Genomic DNA, 18763 nt, shown 5'->3' on the forward strand with positions numbered 1-18763 from the left:
ACGTGAATCATGTCATGCAAGAGTCTAGCGACACATTGCCACCATGCATGAAGTTATTTACAATCAGTCTCCAGTATTTTTGATTGAAGTTTACAAAGAACAATCAGAAAAGCAATGCTTTTTAATTCACCTGTTACAAAAAAAGCCATTTGTTCAGGTACACAGGTGCAGGTATCAGATTTTGTCTAGTTTCATACACATATAAAGCTATTTTTTTTTGCGTCTAACACGAGCACTCTCTCCCGGAGTCATTTTTATCAAATCTAATATCATGCCAGGTGTGAAGACTGACATTGCTACACACAATGACATTTTCTCGCAGTTACCATATCCAGTTGAACAAAAAGTGCTTACAGATCTTGTCCTCGTCTTGTTGCAGCTGGAGAAGCACTTACACAAATCAGATCGCCTGTTGGATTGTTTTTAGCTGTGAATGTTACTTATTGCTGCGTGGGCTGTCGTCATGGTCAGACTAATCACACTGTCTTACTTTCTTCCTCTCTCTTTTCTTTCTCCCTTGTTCCTTTCACAGACAGCGGGAGCCAGCCTCAGAGAAAGACGGGACTCGATAGACAGACAGACAGAGGAAGAGAACAAAAGGCTAACGTCATTTCTAGCACTATGCGCATCTGACACACATCTTGTAAGTATGGCCTTATCTGCGCAAAGATATTGTGTTTCCGGAAAGGCGGTGGCTGGACGTAACAGTTACAGAAGCAAATATTTCTTATTTTCTTAAAACTACAAAAGCATATACACCGATCAAGCATAACATTATGACCTAATATTGTGTAGGTCTCCCTTGTGCCTCTGAAAATGGTTCTGACTCATCAGAGAATGGACATGGGCCTTCTGAGGGTGTCCTGTGGTGTCTGGCAACAGAATGTTGTTAAGGCTGTTAGATACTCCGTGAGAAGTTCGTTCTCACATCAAGGGCTGCTAGCTCTCAGATGCTACTATCCGCAGTGTGACCGCTAATCTTTACCCAGGAGAGATTAGCGATTATTAGCATCTAACACACACATACTGTGTGTGGGTGCGTGCTGAAAAAATGCCATGATCTGACGGACGCGGTGGTCCAAACGACTGGCCGACATCCGTAAGTAATAAGAAAAGTGCCTCTCGACGGCTGTCTCCCAATCTTCCACAATGCTTAGCTCGTGTGACATATACTGCGGTGGGAGGGCCCTATAAAGACTTACCCAGAGTTTGACACTTGAGTTTCTCATGAAGTATAAATTACTTGGCCAAAATGAACTTTTTTTCATTCTCGCAGCCCCAGGAGCGAGGACGAACGTCTCGCTTCTCGCATGGTATATATAACAAGCTTTAGTGGGGGCTCTTGGGTCCCATGGGTTGAGGGATGGGGCCTCTGTGGATCATCCCACAGATACTTGATCAGTTTGGGATCTAGTGAATTTGGAGGCCAGGTCAACACCTTGTGCTGTTCTTCATGTTTTTTGAGTTGTTCCTAAACAGTTTTTTTGTGTGTGTGTCTGTGTCAGGCTGCATCCTCCTGGGGATGGCTGCTGCCATCAAGGAGTGTTATTGCTGTGGGGTGGGGGCGCCTGGTCTGGTCTAGGTGGGTGGTACATGTCTAAGTAACATTCACACAAATGCCAGGTCCAAACATTTCCCAGTAGAACATTGAATTGTCACAAGATGGTCAATGTTATTTACTTGTCCTGGCAGTGGTTTTAATGTTTTGGCTGATCGGTGTATAAATGGCACTTGCCAGTTCATTAGGTACACTAGGCAAAATGAATGCATTCTAATATAACAGTCCTGCACTAAATCTTCATGAAAGTTACGGTGTTGTTTAAAATAAGTGAGAGAGCTGTTAATTCAACTGAGTTAGGGTTAGTGGACGTTGGAGGCTGTGGTTTGTAGTACTACTCAGTTGTATTGTGTTCTACCCACACATGCTTCTATTATTTTGACAAGCCCATTCTACTCAGTGGGCTTGTCTAAATAACAATAACACTTAACACTTTTAATTCGGTGTTTATTTCAATCCAGTCTAGCAGCACCACAAACTACATCCTCCATATTGTCAATACAGTTGAATTACTACCTTTCTTACTATGTTTCAAAATAAACTGAGCATTATAATATTAGCCCGTGACTGTTATTGAATATTACAATACATTTGTTTTCACTATACCTAATGAACTGGTAAGTGAGTGTATGTAAATTAATGTTTTACAAGCTCACTGGCTGTAGAAGTACATAGTGGCTTGAGTTGCATGTATTTAGATGCTGATACTGCGACCAGGTACATGGGACGTCTGCTCCTTTTCAGTGTATATGTACTCATTAATCACAGCCTCTGCCCTAACCTGAGACAGCAGTGTCCTGTGTTTGTATGTAGGCAAAACCTCCATGTGATGTTTTACGTAACTTTCTTAATTGTAACTCAGATAAAAGAGCAAGAGATAGACAGGTATTAAAGCAGGAAGGAAGGTAATTACAGATGTACCATTTTATAAACGGCAGACTCAGACTTGTAAACACCTGCCAGCCGTTGCTTCCTGGACAATTATGCGCTGCTGTCAAACAATGCGAGCGGCGGTGACGTGATGTACCGGTGTTTGCTATTAGTTTGGCAGAATACGACTGCGGATGGCAGCTAATGGTTTTTATGGCGGAGGCCTTTTAAGCCCGAGCCAGCCGAAGAGAGACACACACCCACACGCCTATCTGCATTTTCGAGCACACAAGAGATGCCTTCGCTGGCCTTCAAGACTCTAAGCAGCTCCTTAGTTTTCATCTCAACATGCTTTTTGGCAAGGACGAGTCTCCGGGGTGTTTTCAGTGCTGAGCAGAGAGATATATTTATGCATTAGAGGTACCTCTTAATAAGGTGTTTTTCACAGCTGATATTTTAGTCTGTCTCTACAAGGACAAAACACAGTCATAATGTTGGGAATGCTCATATAATCTGACATTGTGTTTTCCTCTATTCACTAGTCAGGCATGTAGGTTCAGACTGGGATTTATAAATTAATTGAATTATTGAATTTGTGTTTTTCCAGATACAGTGATTTATGGTGACAAAGTGATCATTTAAAGAATGCAATGAAAATACTGCTTAATCAGCAGCCAGTATTTGACACCCATGCTGCAACTAATTATGTAATTTAAAGAAAAAAATGGCAACAGTGTGGAAAAGTAATTTAATACTTTTAGGGAAAGGTTTCAATAAATAGACCGCTAACCAAAAGAATGGCTGTTTTTATTTATTGGTAAATCAGCAGCCACTAGGTGCTCTTAATCCAGTGAGAGTCTCTGGAGAGTTTTAGGATGTACTGTATATACTGTGCTGCTAGCCAGTTGACTAAAGAACAAACATCCTTTCCTGTGTTTAGTAGCTGTGTCTTGTCGGGACAGGAGAGCGATGGAGTGGCAGTAGGTAGGGTAAGCTGTTTAGTGTTGTGGATCTAACAAACCCCAAAGCCCTTTCTCAGAAGATCATTTCCTAATGCTCAGCCTAAGCTCCTTCTGTTCTGTCCTCTCTCAAGTGTAGTGAAAACAGCTTGTGAACGTGGACGTCCATATTGAATGCACAGGCCTGCTCAACAACGCTTTCACTACCTTCTCATGTTCAGCCACGCCTAATTTCCTGACTGTAGATTTAACTTTGTGGTGAAGTCAATAACCCTGTAATGATGAAGCCAGGAGGCGTTGCTCCCACAACCTGAGCGATTACTCCGGTAAATTTATTGTCATACATTTTGTGTGTGTTTTCAGAGGGCCGGGCGGGGTTTGCTGCAGCTGAGGATGATGAATGGTGTCCTGAGCCAGAGCTAGATGGTGTGGGAATGATGGACCTCCCTAATGGCCAATCAAGGGTCACCACCGCTGCAACAGTCTCTGAAGTGAGGCCTCCTCTCAAAACCTCTCTCCTTCACTTGATAACCTTGTTTTTAACAGCACTGCAATCGCCTCTAACTCGGTGTGTGTGTGTGTGTGTGTGTGTGTGTGTGTGTGTGTCTTTTAGAAGAGCAGCAGCTCAGAATCTCTCAGTGATAAAGGGTCTGAGCTGAAGAAGAGTTTTGATGCGGTTGTGTTCGATGTGCTGAAGGTCACTCCTGAAGAATATGCAGTAAGTTGCTTGTGCATCTTTTTCTTCTCGTCTGGTTAACCTTTTATTTGCTGTATGGGCGTCATTTGAAGGAAGTGTTCAGCAAACGCAAATGTGACGTGCTGACTTGAGACGGGAGGAGATGATGGAGGAGGAAATGGGGTCAGAGTTTGGATCAGTAATAATTGATGATCTTTGGCAGGGCCACGCAAGCACCGATAGATTTCCTCTAGCTGCCTCCGCACGAACTTTCCACCATCACCTCAAAACGAAGCTCAGAACGAGGTCACATTTCTGTTGAACTAGCTTTACCTTGACAATAAGGATTTCCCCATAACAATTCAAAGATCAGCATTTTCCTGCCTCTGCAAATTTGTTGAAACTCTTTGATGTTGATCCTTTGTTTGGCCCAATTCAGCCACAAGAGGGCACTATTGGTCTAATGTTTCCCTCAAGCCGCCCTGTCCTTGGTAAAAGAAAATCAATAAAAGGTGCTGCCATTAATAAACAAGGCTTGTGAGTCTTCAAGAAAAGCAGTGTTTAACTTGGTTTCTGACCTATTGCATGACAGCTTGGTAGGACAAGCTGTCAAACTGTGACAAACATTAGCCTGTACGATCCAATCTGAACAAAGCAAGTGTAACGTTTCTTGTGTTTGGTCTCTTTCAGGGCCAGATTACACTCATGGATGATCCTGTGTTCAAAGCCATCCAACCAGAGGTGAGCTACTGGCACATGTGTAGACTGTGGAGTGGATGGGTTTCATTTTTCAAACTGAGTGGGAGAAATCAAGTGGGATCCTTGGTCACTAATCAACCTCTTTGACCTACTTACTGAAATTTTGTCATGTTGGTAACGTGTCTAAAATTGTACCCTCTTGTCTCCTTTGCTGCATCAAAAATATTTAATAACAAAAACAAAAAAATTTAAGATTCGTAACATTTTATAATCACCAGTAGTCGTCGCATGTAAAATGAAGAAACCATATTTCAGATTCTGTGCTATTCCTACGTCAGGAATCTAATTTATTCTAATTGACCACATTAACTCTGTGTACAAAATGTCAAGCGTATTACCGACGCCCCCGGTTTAAAAAAAAAAAAAAAAGCAGACACAGACAACAAGTAATGAACTGCAGGGCCAGCAGCAATGTACTCCGTTAACAAAACCAACAACTTCAACTTGCAGAACACCAGAGTTGCTGGTCTACTGCTGTGTACGCAGTAATGTGAGACACCAAAGCCACAGAATAAACACTAACAAGCTAACTGAACGAGGCAGCAGTAGACCAGCATCCCCAGTGCTCTGCAAAGTAAGATGACTTCAGTTCAGAAAAGGCTTTCTGACAGCAAGGAGAAGTTGCGAGGATGTTCTAAATATAGTGTACACTCAAACTGTGTTTATTTCAGGTGATCAGTATAGATTTTGCTTCTAACCCGGTCCAGATTGGGGGCATTCTCACTTCTATCTAAAGGAGATAATGCTTCATATAATCCCACTTAAAAGAACCAAACTATCCCTGTAAGAATTCACTCTGTCCATCTGCACGGTGTCTCGCTATATTTCTCTTCCCTCCTCACAAAGTGTCAATGAGCGTTGTATACCAGTACCATGGTTACAGACTGCTGTGATCAGTTCTTCTATGCAGTCATATATCACAACAATGCAGAATAACAGTGTCTTCATCTCACCTGCTCTTTCACACATCGCTGCCTCAGTCAGAGCTGGCACAATGTCATGTTTTTTTTCCTCTTTAGGCTGTTAAGCCCTTTCCTGACAGCAGGCATGGATAACCTCTGTTTAAGGTTGGCCACAGTGGCCTTATAAAAGCAGCATACAGACCACAGCACAGTGTGGTGTGCTACAGTCTGACTCCTCTATTGCATATGCGCAACACTTGCCTCAGCTAACAGCACGCACACTCATCTGGCTTGATGCTTTCAGAGCCACATTTTGATTCAATTAAACAATGGAGTCATTTTTGAATCTCACAAATAGCGTTGCTGCGTCTTAGCACTGGAAAATAGAAGACTAGGGATTACAGTTCCTAAGTAGCTCTCCTCAGGCCTTAACTGTCTTGTTTGTTGTGGAGTGCCATGCAGAGAGACTTGAAGTGGGAGTGAAGACTGATGCAGGGGCAAGTGAGTGAGAGGGGAGCGTTGGGGAAGGAGCCGCTAGGTTGATTGAGGAGGCGGGCTGAAAAGGTGACGAAGGTTTCAGTCTGCACCAACAGAAGGAGCAAAGTGACCCGGCAAGATCTTGGCAAGTGTCAGAGTGGACTAGCGAGGCCTTTTCTGCCCTCGCCGCGCTTCTGTCTCAGAACACTTGAAAAAAAGGTACACGGCTAAAAGTGAACTGAACTCAGCTGGAGTTTCCACTGCTGTCAGTCTTCCTCGCTCTCCTCACAGACACATGATGGGAAAAACAGACGTACGTGTGTGTGTGTGTGTGTGTGTGTGTGCGCATGCACAACTCGCCTGCTGTTTCACTCCGCTCGCTGCCCGAATAGGAAAATATTAAATAACTTGCTCGATTCCTTGAGTTGTGCAATAGTGTTTTTACTGACACACAGCCCATTCCTGCCTGTTAACTGTTTAAATGCTGCAGCAACAGGGAACATTTATGAAAATAATTGGGATTAAAAGGCTTATTAATAAAGACCTGTATGTTTCCGGTATAATTCTCTTGACATGAGAGAATGGAAAACAGGCAAAGATTGTGTTATTTTCCATGATGTGAGAAGTTGTAATTTGTGAAATGGTTTTGAGGGACTCGGTCTTGATTCAGATGTGTTATCTCCAGTGGAGATTCTTGCATTTGTAAAACAGATATTATTCAGATGTGACTTCAAGCTGATATTTTTTGACTTTTTGCACAACGACAAATGACAGCTTTTCAAAAAAAGTCCTCCTGGTGTGTGGTAGAAGTGATTAAGAAACATATTTACTGAGTTACTCTAGATAAACTAAGTCTGTTATATTATTATTATTATAGTTATTATTAACAAAAAGCAGATGTCTGTCAAGTTTGAGCTGCTCTAATCCACTGCTTTACTTCCAAGACTGCCCTCATTTCCATAATAACCGTAATAACTACTTGGCATAGTTTAAATAGCCATAAGCTTTCTATGACGTGGCCTGTTGGTGCCTGTGTTTAACATTTTTATTTTTCCTCTCTCCATCAACACATCATAACGTAACAGTGTGAGTAAGAGCACCCCACAGAGAGACATTCAGTATCATACATATGACACATAATCAGATATTCTGGCATGGTGTCACAAAATTACCCCAGACAAGATTGCAGTAGAACGGAGGATCCCCCTTGACTCAGCTGTTCCAGTACTGACATAGAGCAGATGTATGGAGAGGAGCCTGAAAGGTCCAGCCAAGCCCTCTGGATGAGGAAGAAAAGATAACGGTCTGTCACAATAGCAATAAACGGCTACATGGGACTACACCAAAAACGGTGTGAGAAGATGGTATAAAGTCTGGCCAGGCCCTCTGGGCAGGAAGCATAGCTCTCACCAACTATCTTCAGTTTCTTCCAGACACCCTGATATAATGTGGCAACAATTATGGGTAATAACTGGAGAGTCCAGTATTTCTCTTTGATATTGTAAGGCCTTTGAGAGAGCCAGGTTTAAGAGATAAGAGTCACACACACGTGTCCCTCTGACGCGACTCTAGACACATATGGTCCAAACACATCTGCTTTTTATAATGTGTAAGTGACTACTCATAAGCCATTTCCATGCACGAAGGTTGTTGTTATTTGCTCCCTCCACCTAATAGACGCTCGGCAGTACAATATTCGAGGTTCTTTTCTAGAACAGAAAGAGGGAGCGCAGGTCGGAGAGCTGTGTTTGGAGTGCAGGTGCAACTGATGGGAACGTCAGACGCTATATTTTTTTGATGGAAGAAGTAATTCATACCGCAAAAAACACTGATGATTAATCTACAACTCCCAAATGAATCTCTGATATTTTCCTTGGCTATTGGTTTGCAAAGAGAAATGCCATTAAAATGCCAAGATGGATCATAGAGAGGAGAAGAGGAATGGATGCGAGGGACTTCTAAATTTACGAAACAATGGTTACTAATGGGTCATAGCTTTGGCTGGTTCTGTTTATTGAGAGTGAACTGGGATGTGAAGCTGCTCACTGTAGTATTAATGATGGCTGACAAAGAAAATGAATGTGTCTGAAGAAAGGAGGAATTAGTGTTGAGGAATTTTGATGTAATAAGAGAAGGAGGGGCTCTTTCTTCTCTTTGTCTTTTTTTATTTTTTTTACTTTTTCTAATTTCATAATCAGACATGCAGCTGATGATCTGCAGCTGGATGTTTATGTAGTTGAGGCCAAGAGAAAAAAAGAGTGAACAAGTGATGCAAAGGGGGTTTGAGAGGGAGAAGGTTGCCTTTTGTATTTAACACACACTCATGGCGAATGCCAAGAACATAATTTAGTGGCTTTGGCTGGCAGGTTGTGCTGCAGCTTTCAGGGAACAGCTATCGGATTGCTTTTTACGTACCTCTGAGAAGTATGTCAGTTCTTCACATGTCTGAGCAACCGGAGTAAAAACCCTCTGAACAGACTGAAGGTCTCATGTGAGTCACGGAGACCGTGGTCACTTGTAGTTGGAGGTGGGTAACGTTTCACATTCACAGGCCTGTCTCGCCTGCAGGCTTAATGTATTCCAGCACTGACTGTGAGATAAAGAATCTTTTCTGAAATATAGTGTTTTCTGTCATTCGGTCACAGCTGTAACTGAAATGGGTGTTAAAAGCATTGCTTTCATTTCTCTGTAGATCCCCGTAGTCTGCACATGTTGTTTTCTAATGTAGGGATTGGACAGTTGGGAGGCGTTCGTCACGGTGAAACGTGACAACGTTTTCAGATGTCAAAATAATGAAGTTCTACAAAGTCACAGTATGTTCTTAACTAAATGAAATGTTATTTAAGCAAAAAACGACAGCAATGGAATCATCTTACAGTACCTATAGAAACGAGCCTGATTTGGCTTTTCTCCACTGTCGCAAGAAACCTCAAACATGTTCTAAATACATGTACTCCTGGAAAAGCGATTGTTCCCATGGTGTGTACAGTAAAGTAATGGAGGCAGCTGCTGGCTACTATGTACCTGCCAAGTTGATAGTTCAGATCCGCCTGACTACGACAACATGTATTTTATGGCTCTTCTGTTTCAGTCCTCCTTGTCTCGTCATTTCTGTTTTCCTGTGTTCTGTTGGTTTTAGTTTTAGCAGAACAGAAGCGATCAGGCAAATCTGTGGACCAGTGGCAAAATAAATGTGACATCACCTGGAAATAAGTTTAGGGGTTCCTCTACCTTGCTGCATCCTGAATATAGATCACCAAAAACACAGACACAACAGATACACTGATCGGGCATAACATTACGATCAGAGAATGGACATGGGCCTTCTGAGGGTGTCCTGTGGGTCAGACTGCTTCAAATAAGGCTGCATCCTGCCGGGGATGGCTGCTGCCGTCAAATAGTGTCATTGCTATGGGGTGGGGGTGCCTGGTCTGGTCTAGGTGGGTGCTACATGTCTAAGTAACATCCCCATGAATGCCAGGTCCAAAAGTGAATTGTCACAAGATGGTCAGTGTTATTTACTTCTCCTGTCAGTGGTCATAGTTGTCAGTGGCTGATCTGTGTATGTTATAAGGGAGCGCAAAATCCTTAAACACCAGAACACCACAGTTGGCAGTTTTGTGACTCAAAGTGACATGAGGCAGAGGCTTTGGTCTCGTCATGGCGCTTCAGATTAAGCAGTGATTGTCAAACTTTTCACACGTATTGTAGAAATAAACCTTATTGTGGGGCAAAGCTGCCAAACAAAGTTTTTAGATTTTGTCGTAGTAGACCTGATAGGTAACTCTGAACTGCAGTTTTGGCTCCATCCACGTGTATTTAAATAGACTTTTGCTGTGAACTTGAACTGTCTCCACTATCTCCAGCAGTATCTCACGTTCTCCCCTCCTCACCTTCCTTTTTTTCGTCCGCCCGTTCTTCACATTAATCAGCGCTTCCTCTCTTGGCCCGAGATCCCAACCCACTGTTTTCCATTTACAATGTAGACGAAAACAAAAGGAATTGCTGCGGTGTCTCACATGAGCTCATTGCAATTTGCGGTTTAGCTGCAGCTGCTTATTTTATTCAGCTTGTACTTCTGTTTATATAATACTTTGTACAGTGTGCTTGTGTACACATTGTTTTAAACCAAAGCAGATTCAGTAGGTAATGCGATATAGAGATTCTCATTGTAAGGTTGGAGATGCTTTTGGCTTTGTTTAGTTGTGATGTGGTTTAGAATTGTTTAAGGATTGTTTTTGCAGAAGAACAATCTGTTGCTTCATCAGTTGTTGTTTGTGGGCTGTGATTTAAATGTTCAGACTGAGGTCAGTTTTCTGTGTGGCCCTCGTGTTAACTCCAGGTACCCAGCGATGTAGAAGCAGCCAGATCCTATCAGCCCCATAGGACTGTGTTTTAATAAAAACACTGCTCAGCCAAAGCAGCATGTGGAAATGACAGGCTGTCTGTTTTTTTTTTTAACTGCGCTCTTTTATTGCAGCTTTTAAAACCCTCTCCTTACCAGAGCTGCCTCGTCAAAGCCCCTCGCCAAAGACTTGAGTTTTTTTAAATGTCGCGTGCAGTTTATAATGCCCAAGTGTGAAAGGAGGCTGCAAAGACCCTAGAAAAATAAAGGAAATAACATCGTAATAGTTTCTGGACAGACTGTGGATTCATTCACCGCTGCTTGAATACACGAGGCAACAAGAGTTGGTTATGACAGTGCGACAGACAAATAATGGAGCTTGACACCAATTTAAATCTTTACTCATGGACCGGTGGATGGATGGTTGGATTAGTGGACGGGCCCAGGTGGCCCAGTGTTGAATGTTCAGTGTAGGTTGTTGAAATGTTGCGGTCTTGGCGAATATCTGCCTGTAAATCCGTCTGTGTGTCTCTTCTCGGATGTACCACCTACCTGGGTGGCCATGCGGTGGTCGAAGCTGTGAGACACACAAAGTCGCTCGCCTCCCACTGACCATGGAACGGTTTTGTTTTAGGAACCATCACCAAAGTTATGTGGAAGAGAGAGAGAGAAGAATGATTGACATGGTGACAGGAGGAAGGGAAGTGCTTATTTGAAACGGACATGTTAAATAAACAATTAGTTCTCCTCGGTGAGACAGGCTAGAGTCTCCCACCCTCTGGGTTTGCTCCATCCTGTCCCACGAACCGTACTCCTACACACTGCCGGGTATTTTTTTTGATCGTCTTAATGCTATCCCTTCAGTTTTTGCTCCCCTGTACTCTCCTTTCTTTCCTTGTATTCTCAGCTTGACTGAGGCAACGTAAGACCCCAAAACATCACTCGGCCCACACATGGATGTCTGCTTTTAACATCTGTATTTAATATCTTTGCCCCCACTGGCTGCCTCTAACGACACATCGTTGAATGAGCACTTCTCTTGCAAGTAGACGTCCTGATACAGCCTAGGTCAGCTGAGCGGAGAGTAGTTGGGTGGAGGTTGTTGCTTCTAGACAGTCAGACGGCCTCACAGGGGGGATTGTGTGGGGGAGCTACAGCCTGATTTAGCTCTTCATATTGTAGCTCAAGTCAGCCGGGCTGGCAGGGATTAAGAAGGAGAGCTTGCACAACATTTTTCCTACTGTTATGTCGGCGTCCCTGGCCTCTGGACAGCCTGCGGGGGCCAATGAAGGAACTGGGTTCCCCTTTGCAGCGTCTGTGTGGTCTCCATCTTTACCTCATTGCTGAGGACAGCAGCCGAAGTCCACCCTGGTACTCGGAAAAAAAAATCACTGTTTGTGTGTTATTGGAATATTCTATGTTCATGCTCCAAAAACACCACTCTGCCTTTTAATAAACTGGAATCATTTATCAGGGCTGCAGCTTCCACAGCTGCTGCTACTTTGTGAGACCGAAGTGCTGAAGTGATTCATTTATTAGCTTTTGACAGAAAATCACCAAATGACAATATCAATAACTCAGTCACTTTAAATTAATTATTAATGAAGGATTTATGAAGGAAAACCCCATCCATTTAATGCAGCTTGTCTCCTACTTTGCTTCATAGTAAAGTGACAGATGTAGACACATTAGTCTGTTGTAACTTGACGTGAGGAACAGTTGGTATATTTAGTTTGTAGATTAAAAGTACTGCTTTGTGAAGTACTCTTCAGGGATTTAGAAGTAGTAAATATCTGTGTTCACATTGTTTTAAAAAAATGTGCGTTGTGTACATTGGTTTTGTGTCTAACTCCTTTAGTTTTCCTCCATTGCTTTTTAATTGAGTTGAATTTAAAATAATAATTCTTTTAATAAAGTAGTAATGGACACTTTCTTTTATTTCACAAACCTGCAGGAATCGTAATAATTCTATTGATATCTATAGTCACCAAGAGAACAGTTTCAGTCTGCATAGCTTTACCTGTTAATTCTTGCAGTCATTCATCAATCTGTCTGAACCTTCAGCCTTTTTCTCCCTCCTCTCCCTCCTCCTCCTCTTCTTATTTTTTCCTGTCACATCCTGTGCTTTACCTCGTCTCCACTTCCCACAGAGTGACCTCTGACTAGACTGTTAAATACATTCAGAAAAGTGCTGGCGTGTACGAAAAAACTCTCTGCGGCTTGGCTCTGTGCGTTCCCTTAATTTCTCCGTTTGTTCGCATGTTTTCAGGAGCTGTCGAGCTGCGGCTGGAATAAGAAGGAGAAGCACAGCTCCGCCCCCAATGTCGTGGCCTTCACCCGCAGGTTCAACCAGGTGAGACACGCCCAAAAAGAAAGTAGAAAAGCAGTCTAGTTTTAGATAGATTTTTGAACCTTGGCCTGTGAGGTATGGAAAGATTACAGCTCTGTTTTTCCATCATGTCCTCAGCCTCCATCCTCCAAGCACCAAATCAACACCCTACCTCTGCCAGAATGTACTGTTGTTAAAGCTGGGCTTCTAATGGCACTACTAATAATCCCCAAACCTCCACCATGCTAGTCAAATGGTTACATATATTGTAAATAGTCCCCTGGTGAAGCAGGTCAGTGGGAAGGCAGCTGGTCCTTAGCTGGCCCTTGTTTTCGTATTAATGTGACCTTGTGTTTGGCATGCTCCGTCACAAGTGCCCTGTGACATCATCATCAAGTTGTGTGTAATGATTCAAGGGGCAGCCATACCCTTTAATCCACTTCAAGTGTTTTTGCCAGGCTCCCTTAAGACCCACTTTCCTGCCCCCAGGATAAATATGAGACGATCTAACAAGAATGTGTTGCTGTGGAAACTTCCTCCACGTATAGCAGATCCCAAACGGTGATTCAAGATGTTAGCGGCACACATTGTGCTCAAAGCCAAGAAAAATGAGCTTTGTGGATAATGGGACTTGGACTGAGAGTGTAGAGAGTCCCAGAAAGCCCCCTTCGCTTGAGCTGAAGCCATATTCTTCTTCCTTCAGCTCTTGTTTTGTTGCTATGCTATGGGAGCCAATGAAGCAGAAAAGAATTGGCCTGTCTAACTCATTTTGACTAATTCCCAGTAATCTGTCTTATTGAGGTCTGTGCAGAGACAAATCAGCTACTTGCAATGTTCATACCAATAATCATACAATCAAAGGCTTAATAAAGCTTATTATAGTTATAATCAGATAAGAATACTCCATGATCTATACTCTTACTTACTTTTTTCTACTACTGGACAGAGCCCACCATCAATCAGCTGTCCTCACAGTCATTGGCAAGGTCTTCATCCCTTGCCTTTCTCCCCTCTGGCTCTTAAATTGGTTCATCCACAGCTATCTTGTGCTTGGACCTGCTTATTTATGATTATTGAAACGCTGGGGCCTAGTAGCTCCTTCTAGAGGGCCTGATTCGCACATAAACTCAGCCCCAAAGTCGACATCTTCGCCTCAGGAAACAATATGAGATCAGTAAAGACAGGACCCTGTCTGCCAACGCCTCTCAATCAGACGCACACTCTCGCGAGCGCACCTATGTGGAGCACGGTCGTCATGAGTGATCTCATCGGCGTGCAGTTTTGTAGACCACTGCAGACAGGAGGAACACTGTAGCAAAGCCCATAGGGTGTAGTGATTTTGCAGATGGGCTTTGTCCAGACTGACCTCAGATCTGAAGTTAGGCCGCTGAGGAAACTAAATGTGAGGCTGCTGCGTGTTTTGCGCTCAGATTAGAATCATTTTTTAACAGTTTTTGGAAAGTCTTTTCTACTGTACATTGGAAGCTGAAGATAGTTAGAATCGCATTTATTTATTTTTTTCATTTTGAAAGTAGGAGCTGCTTGTTCACTGGAGATCACTCAAGACGAGAGGTGCGTATTAAAGTGGAAGTCGGGTCCATCGTCTATGAGTCTCCTGTCCATTTTAATTTAGACCTCACTACTTGTCCGCATATTGCTTTACGTGGACTGGTGAAAATGAAAACCACATGGCTCTGTGTTCTGCAGATATTCTACTTCATAGATTGAACTTACCATGTGTTTATAAGAGAAGGCAAGGAGTGAGAGAATGAATAGCGGCATGAATTTATCTCTTCACTCCTCAGCTCCTCAGTGCTTCCCTGAAACAAAAACAAGTCCTGGGGCTGTTTCCAGGAAAAAGTAGGCAAAGACGGCTGAAGGTTAGAATTTGTAGGCATTAAAATGTTGAAAAGAAAGCACTTCATTTATACACACAGTCAAATAGCATATCTAGTGGTGCATGGTTTTAATGGAGGAATGTTGACTGCACAGGCAAAGTCAATTAATCAAGGAGACAAGAATGTGAAGCAGCAAAGTGAGAAAAGATCTAAGAAACCGAAGCAGGTGAATGTATGTTTGAGTTAGAAGCAAACACTGAGATGGTCAGTCTGCTTGTCTTATCAGAACACAATGTGCAGACAGCTGTGAGCTTTGAAAGCCCTCAGAGCCCTGCAGCGTTGAAGCTAACTTCCCCTCCCATTACCTCCTCTCTTCCCTCACTCTTCTCCTTTTTCCTCTTTCCATTCCTTCTCCCCCAAGAGCTTAAACACTGATTGATTCACTGACTTGTCTCTCTGTGTGTGTATGTGTGCAATCAGAACTTTGGCTTTCCAGCGAGCTCCCTAAAGAGACAGATTTCCGACATCACTCTCGGTCTGGCCAAGTAGTCTGAACACACACACGTATGCATGCTCTCCTCCTCTCTCAGCTGACACATTAGGAGTTACGATGTGTATCTGTTGTGTGATCAGACAGAATCCCATGGTTTTTCCTCCGAACATCTTGTTTTTCCTCAAGAGCTAATTTCTGTTTGATTTTAATGGAGTGTTCCCCGTAGCACTGGGCTCTGTGCTCTGTTGCTCTTCCTCGTACTGGTTTCAGCATCCAAAATGTCACGACTGTCTCAAAGTCTGCGGAGATTTAGAGAGACAGATCTACCCGTCTCCCCTCAGCCATATCCGAAATCCCCATTGTGCTTTGAAAATTGTAACATAACAGAAATAACATTTTATTTAGTGTCTCGTGTCTGTTTTTGGTGAGTTTGTGAGGGTTGCTTGGTGCCGTAATCCCCATTCGTGTGTTTTCTAGACGAGTTTCTGGGTGGTGCGAGAGATCCTCCATGCGCAGACGCTGAAGATCAGGGCCGAGGTGCTGAGTCTGTACATCCGCACCGCCAAGGTACACGTGCGCGACGTGACTTTATTGTTCTGCTCCAAAGGAAGCTTGTGGCGTAAAGTCAACCTCATGTATGTTGGATGTACTCTTACCTTTTTCATAGAAACTGTGTGACATGAACAACCTCCATGCAGTCATGGCCGTGGTGTCGGCTTTACAGAGCGCTCCCATCTTCAGGCTTACCAAAACATGGGCGGTGAGTATATTTACTCTGCTAATAAACCACATGTGCCTTCCCAGCAGAGTGCTGTCAATAAGCAGGAATTTCACAATTTGCTTCACCAAAACACAGGACACATAAACAAAAGCTAATATAAACGAACACAAGTGACATGACAAGACGAAGAGCAGGGTTAAAAAAAATAAGGACGGCGAAGAAAAAGCTTAATTTCACACCATTTCACAAAGAGTTAACACACATTCCCTTTCTTGGACTAAATGGCTGAGTGCAAAGCTACCTCTTAGTGACAACCCCTGCACCTGGTTACAGATCGCTGCTGATGGAGATATGTCCGTTTGAAAAGCCGCTCTGCACAGACTGGGGGACAATCCGTCTGTGTCAGTGTTCTGAGACAAGATGCAGAGCTTATATAACAACATTATGATGCTCTGATGTAATGGTGGAAATTTCTTAAACTCTGGTCCACAAAACCGCAGCAGCTTCTTTTAGGCAGTCACTGAATGCTGTTTCTGGTTAAGGACACCGGGACAGAGGTCCTCACACACGAGCAAACGCACATACTTGATCTCTGCAGGTGTTTCTTTCTGCTGTTGTCGCAACCCGGGTCCTGTGTCAGCAGATCAGCTGCTCTGTGGTCGGACGCCCTACGTGCTGCTGCCATAAGTTCACTTACAGCCCTCTTTCTGTAAACGTAGGATTTGTAGCACTCACAAACAGACAGGCAGACACACACAAGCGTGCAAACAGCGTGCTATTGCTCTGTGTTGTCAGTTCATTAGGACAAGTAACCTGACAAGTGTCCGGTTTTTCCTTCTGTCAGACTTGTTTTATTCTGAACAAGATATCGGCATTCAATACTCAGATCAGTGCTTCCTTCCAAGTGTTGACTATAAATATTTTACTTGTTGCATTTTTGTCTTCTCTATCTTTATTACATATAAGTAGGTAAAAGGTGAAAATCTGTAGCTGACTGATGCTTTCTCACCGGATGGCTAACTATCGAGCTACTAGTGCTTACAGACAACAAATTACTTATTGATTCTGTGTGGAAAATTAAATTTTACCCTGCATTTCTCTGCTCCATATCCGATTCTCAGCACATGTTCTTTGTTTTAGGAACATCCCTTTGGTCTGCATCTGTCCCGCAGTCATTTGACTGTGGAATCTCTTCTCTTTTCATCTTCCTCATAGTTACTGAGTCGGAAGGACAAGGCGACGTTTGATCGGCTCGACTACCTGATGTCCAAAGAAGACAACTACAAACGTCTGAGAGACTACATAAGCAGCCAGAGCATGGTCTCCTGTATACCATACCTAGGTAACGGACACAAACATACTCACATTCACACTCAGAGGTCACAGAAATGTTTAATCTTTGAAGCACTAAGATGCCTTAAAACCAGCTCCTTATCTTTATGAGCTGTTTACTTGCTGAAGGTTAATCTGATGTCTGGGTTTAATGAAACTGCCTCTGCGTGTGTGTCTGCTCTCATTATCTCATTCTGCAGTACAGCAGTCGTCATCAGTCAGTCATGTTTTATGGTTTGTTGTTCCTCTGTTTCTTCGTCCTCTTTTTCACCAAGCTGCATGTTTCCACCGTAGCCCTCGTCTCTTTGTTCCCCATTAGTCATTTTCCTTGGGTTTTATTTTGCTTGGCTTCTCTGGATTCAGGACATAAATTTACTGCTCTTTTGTGGAACATTGCAAAGTTCCTCTTTGCTGGAACAAACACATGAATCAGAGAGAGGGATAAAACAATAAATAAATGTCTTATTCCTTTTCTTAAATATTTATACGCTCTCTTTCTTCGGCTTCACAGTATGATGTCACACAGGAATCCCTCATGAGTTGTGCAAGGAAAACGCTCGTGCCCATGTGCAGGGTTTTACTGCTGTACTGTTTGTTCTAGGTTTGACTTGATGATGTCTCGATGACTTTGTTGTTCTTTGGTTTTTTTGTTCTTTTTTTTCATCTGCCTCGTATCGTAGCTACTGCTGCGTGATTCAATCTCAAGCATGTACAAACAAACACCGGGCGATCAGGAGTCTGTTTGTGGTTAAAGGCACTTTATAACCGCCCGATCTTTCCCACCGTGCTCCGTCATAGAAATCTGGAAGTAATGACAGACCAAGAGACAAATTCAAAGCTAATGCTGCCAAATGGTACGCATTTGCCAGCTTTACTCTTACTGTGTGTGTGTGTGTGTGTGTGTATAAATCAGAAGGGAAGACTTTCCGTTAGGTAAGCATTTGTGTGAGAGGGTGGAGTTTCTTTGTGAGTGGGATTGTGTTTCCTTACAGTACGAGCTTGTCAATGATGCGTGCGGATGTGTGATGTGAGACCAGCTGGCTGTCTTCAGGGCTGGACCGAGCCAAGTTGGCACACGAGAAAGAAATTGCCACTCTTGTTCTCGGACATTTCCCTCAATCATTCACTCACAGATCCCTCTGAGAGAAAGTAGGAATGAATGAGAGAGTGTTTCTTCCAGAGCATCACTCTCAACGTAAGTGTTGGGTTTGTGTGTGTAATGGGTACATTTGAGTTGATATTTCTGGTGCCTAAACATGTCCTTAAATCATTCCCAACATACAGCAACGTGTGTTTTCTGTGTGCTAAATATGCCGCAGCAGTATTTGACTACTTCAAAGTTTGTTTGTGTACACTTTTGCGACTTATCGTGTTTCTGTCTTTGCTCCATTTGCATCTTTGTGGGTGTGATACTATCTCTGGTGATAAGACGTCTAGTAAACCCCCTTGTGTGCGCTCAGCGGTCTTCTACAGTGATTCATTTGTGCTTAACTGTGTGATCTCT

The 18763-nt window shown here is 43.1% G+C and overlaps 1 protein-coding gene across 3 annotated transcripts in view; it reads left to right on the forward strand.

Moving 5' to 3' along the window:
* The window catches only part of ralgps2 (Ral GEF with PH domain and SH3 binding motif 2), a 68575-nt gene that overhangs the window by 18194 nt on the left and 31618 nt on the right, over positions 1-18763 (forward strand). For 2 of the 3 annotated variants that reach the window (XM_084548002.1, XM_084548004.1), the window contains exons 2-9: positions 533-643; positions 3751-3878; positions 4001-4105; positions 4754-4804; positions 12816-12899; positions 15684-15773; positions 15874-15966; positions 17143-17269. In XM_084548002.1, coding sequence (XP_084404128.1) covers positions 3822-3878; positions 4001-4105; positions 4754-4804; positions 12816-12899; positions 15684-15773; positions 15874-15966; positions 17143-17269 — 607 coding nt within the window. In that variant the 5' untranslated portion in view covers positions 533-643; positions 3751-3821. The remainder of the gene's footprint in view (positions 1-532; positions 644-3750; positions 3879-4000; positions 4106-4753; positions 4805-12815; positions 12900-15683; positions 15774-15873; positions 15967-17142; positions 17270-18763) is intronic. The other variant, XM_084548003.1, reaches the window with a different exon arrangement.

The sequence above is a fragment of the Chelon labrosus genome, assembly GCF_963514085.1.
Source record: "Chelon labrosus genome assembly, chromosome: 7".
NCBI classification, from domain to species: Eukaryota; Metazoa; Chordata; class Actinopteri; order Mugiliformes; family Mugilidae; genus Chelon; species Chelon labrosus.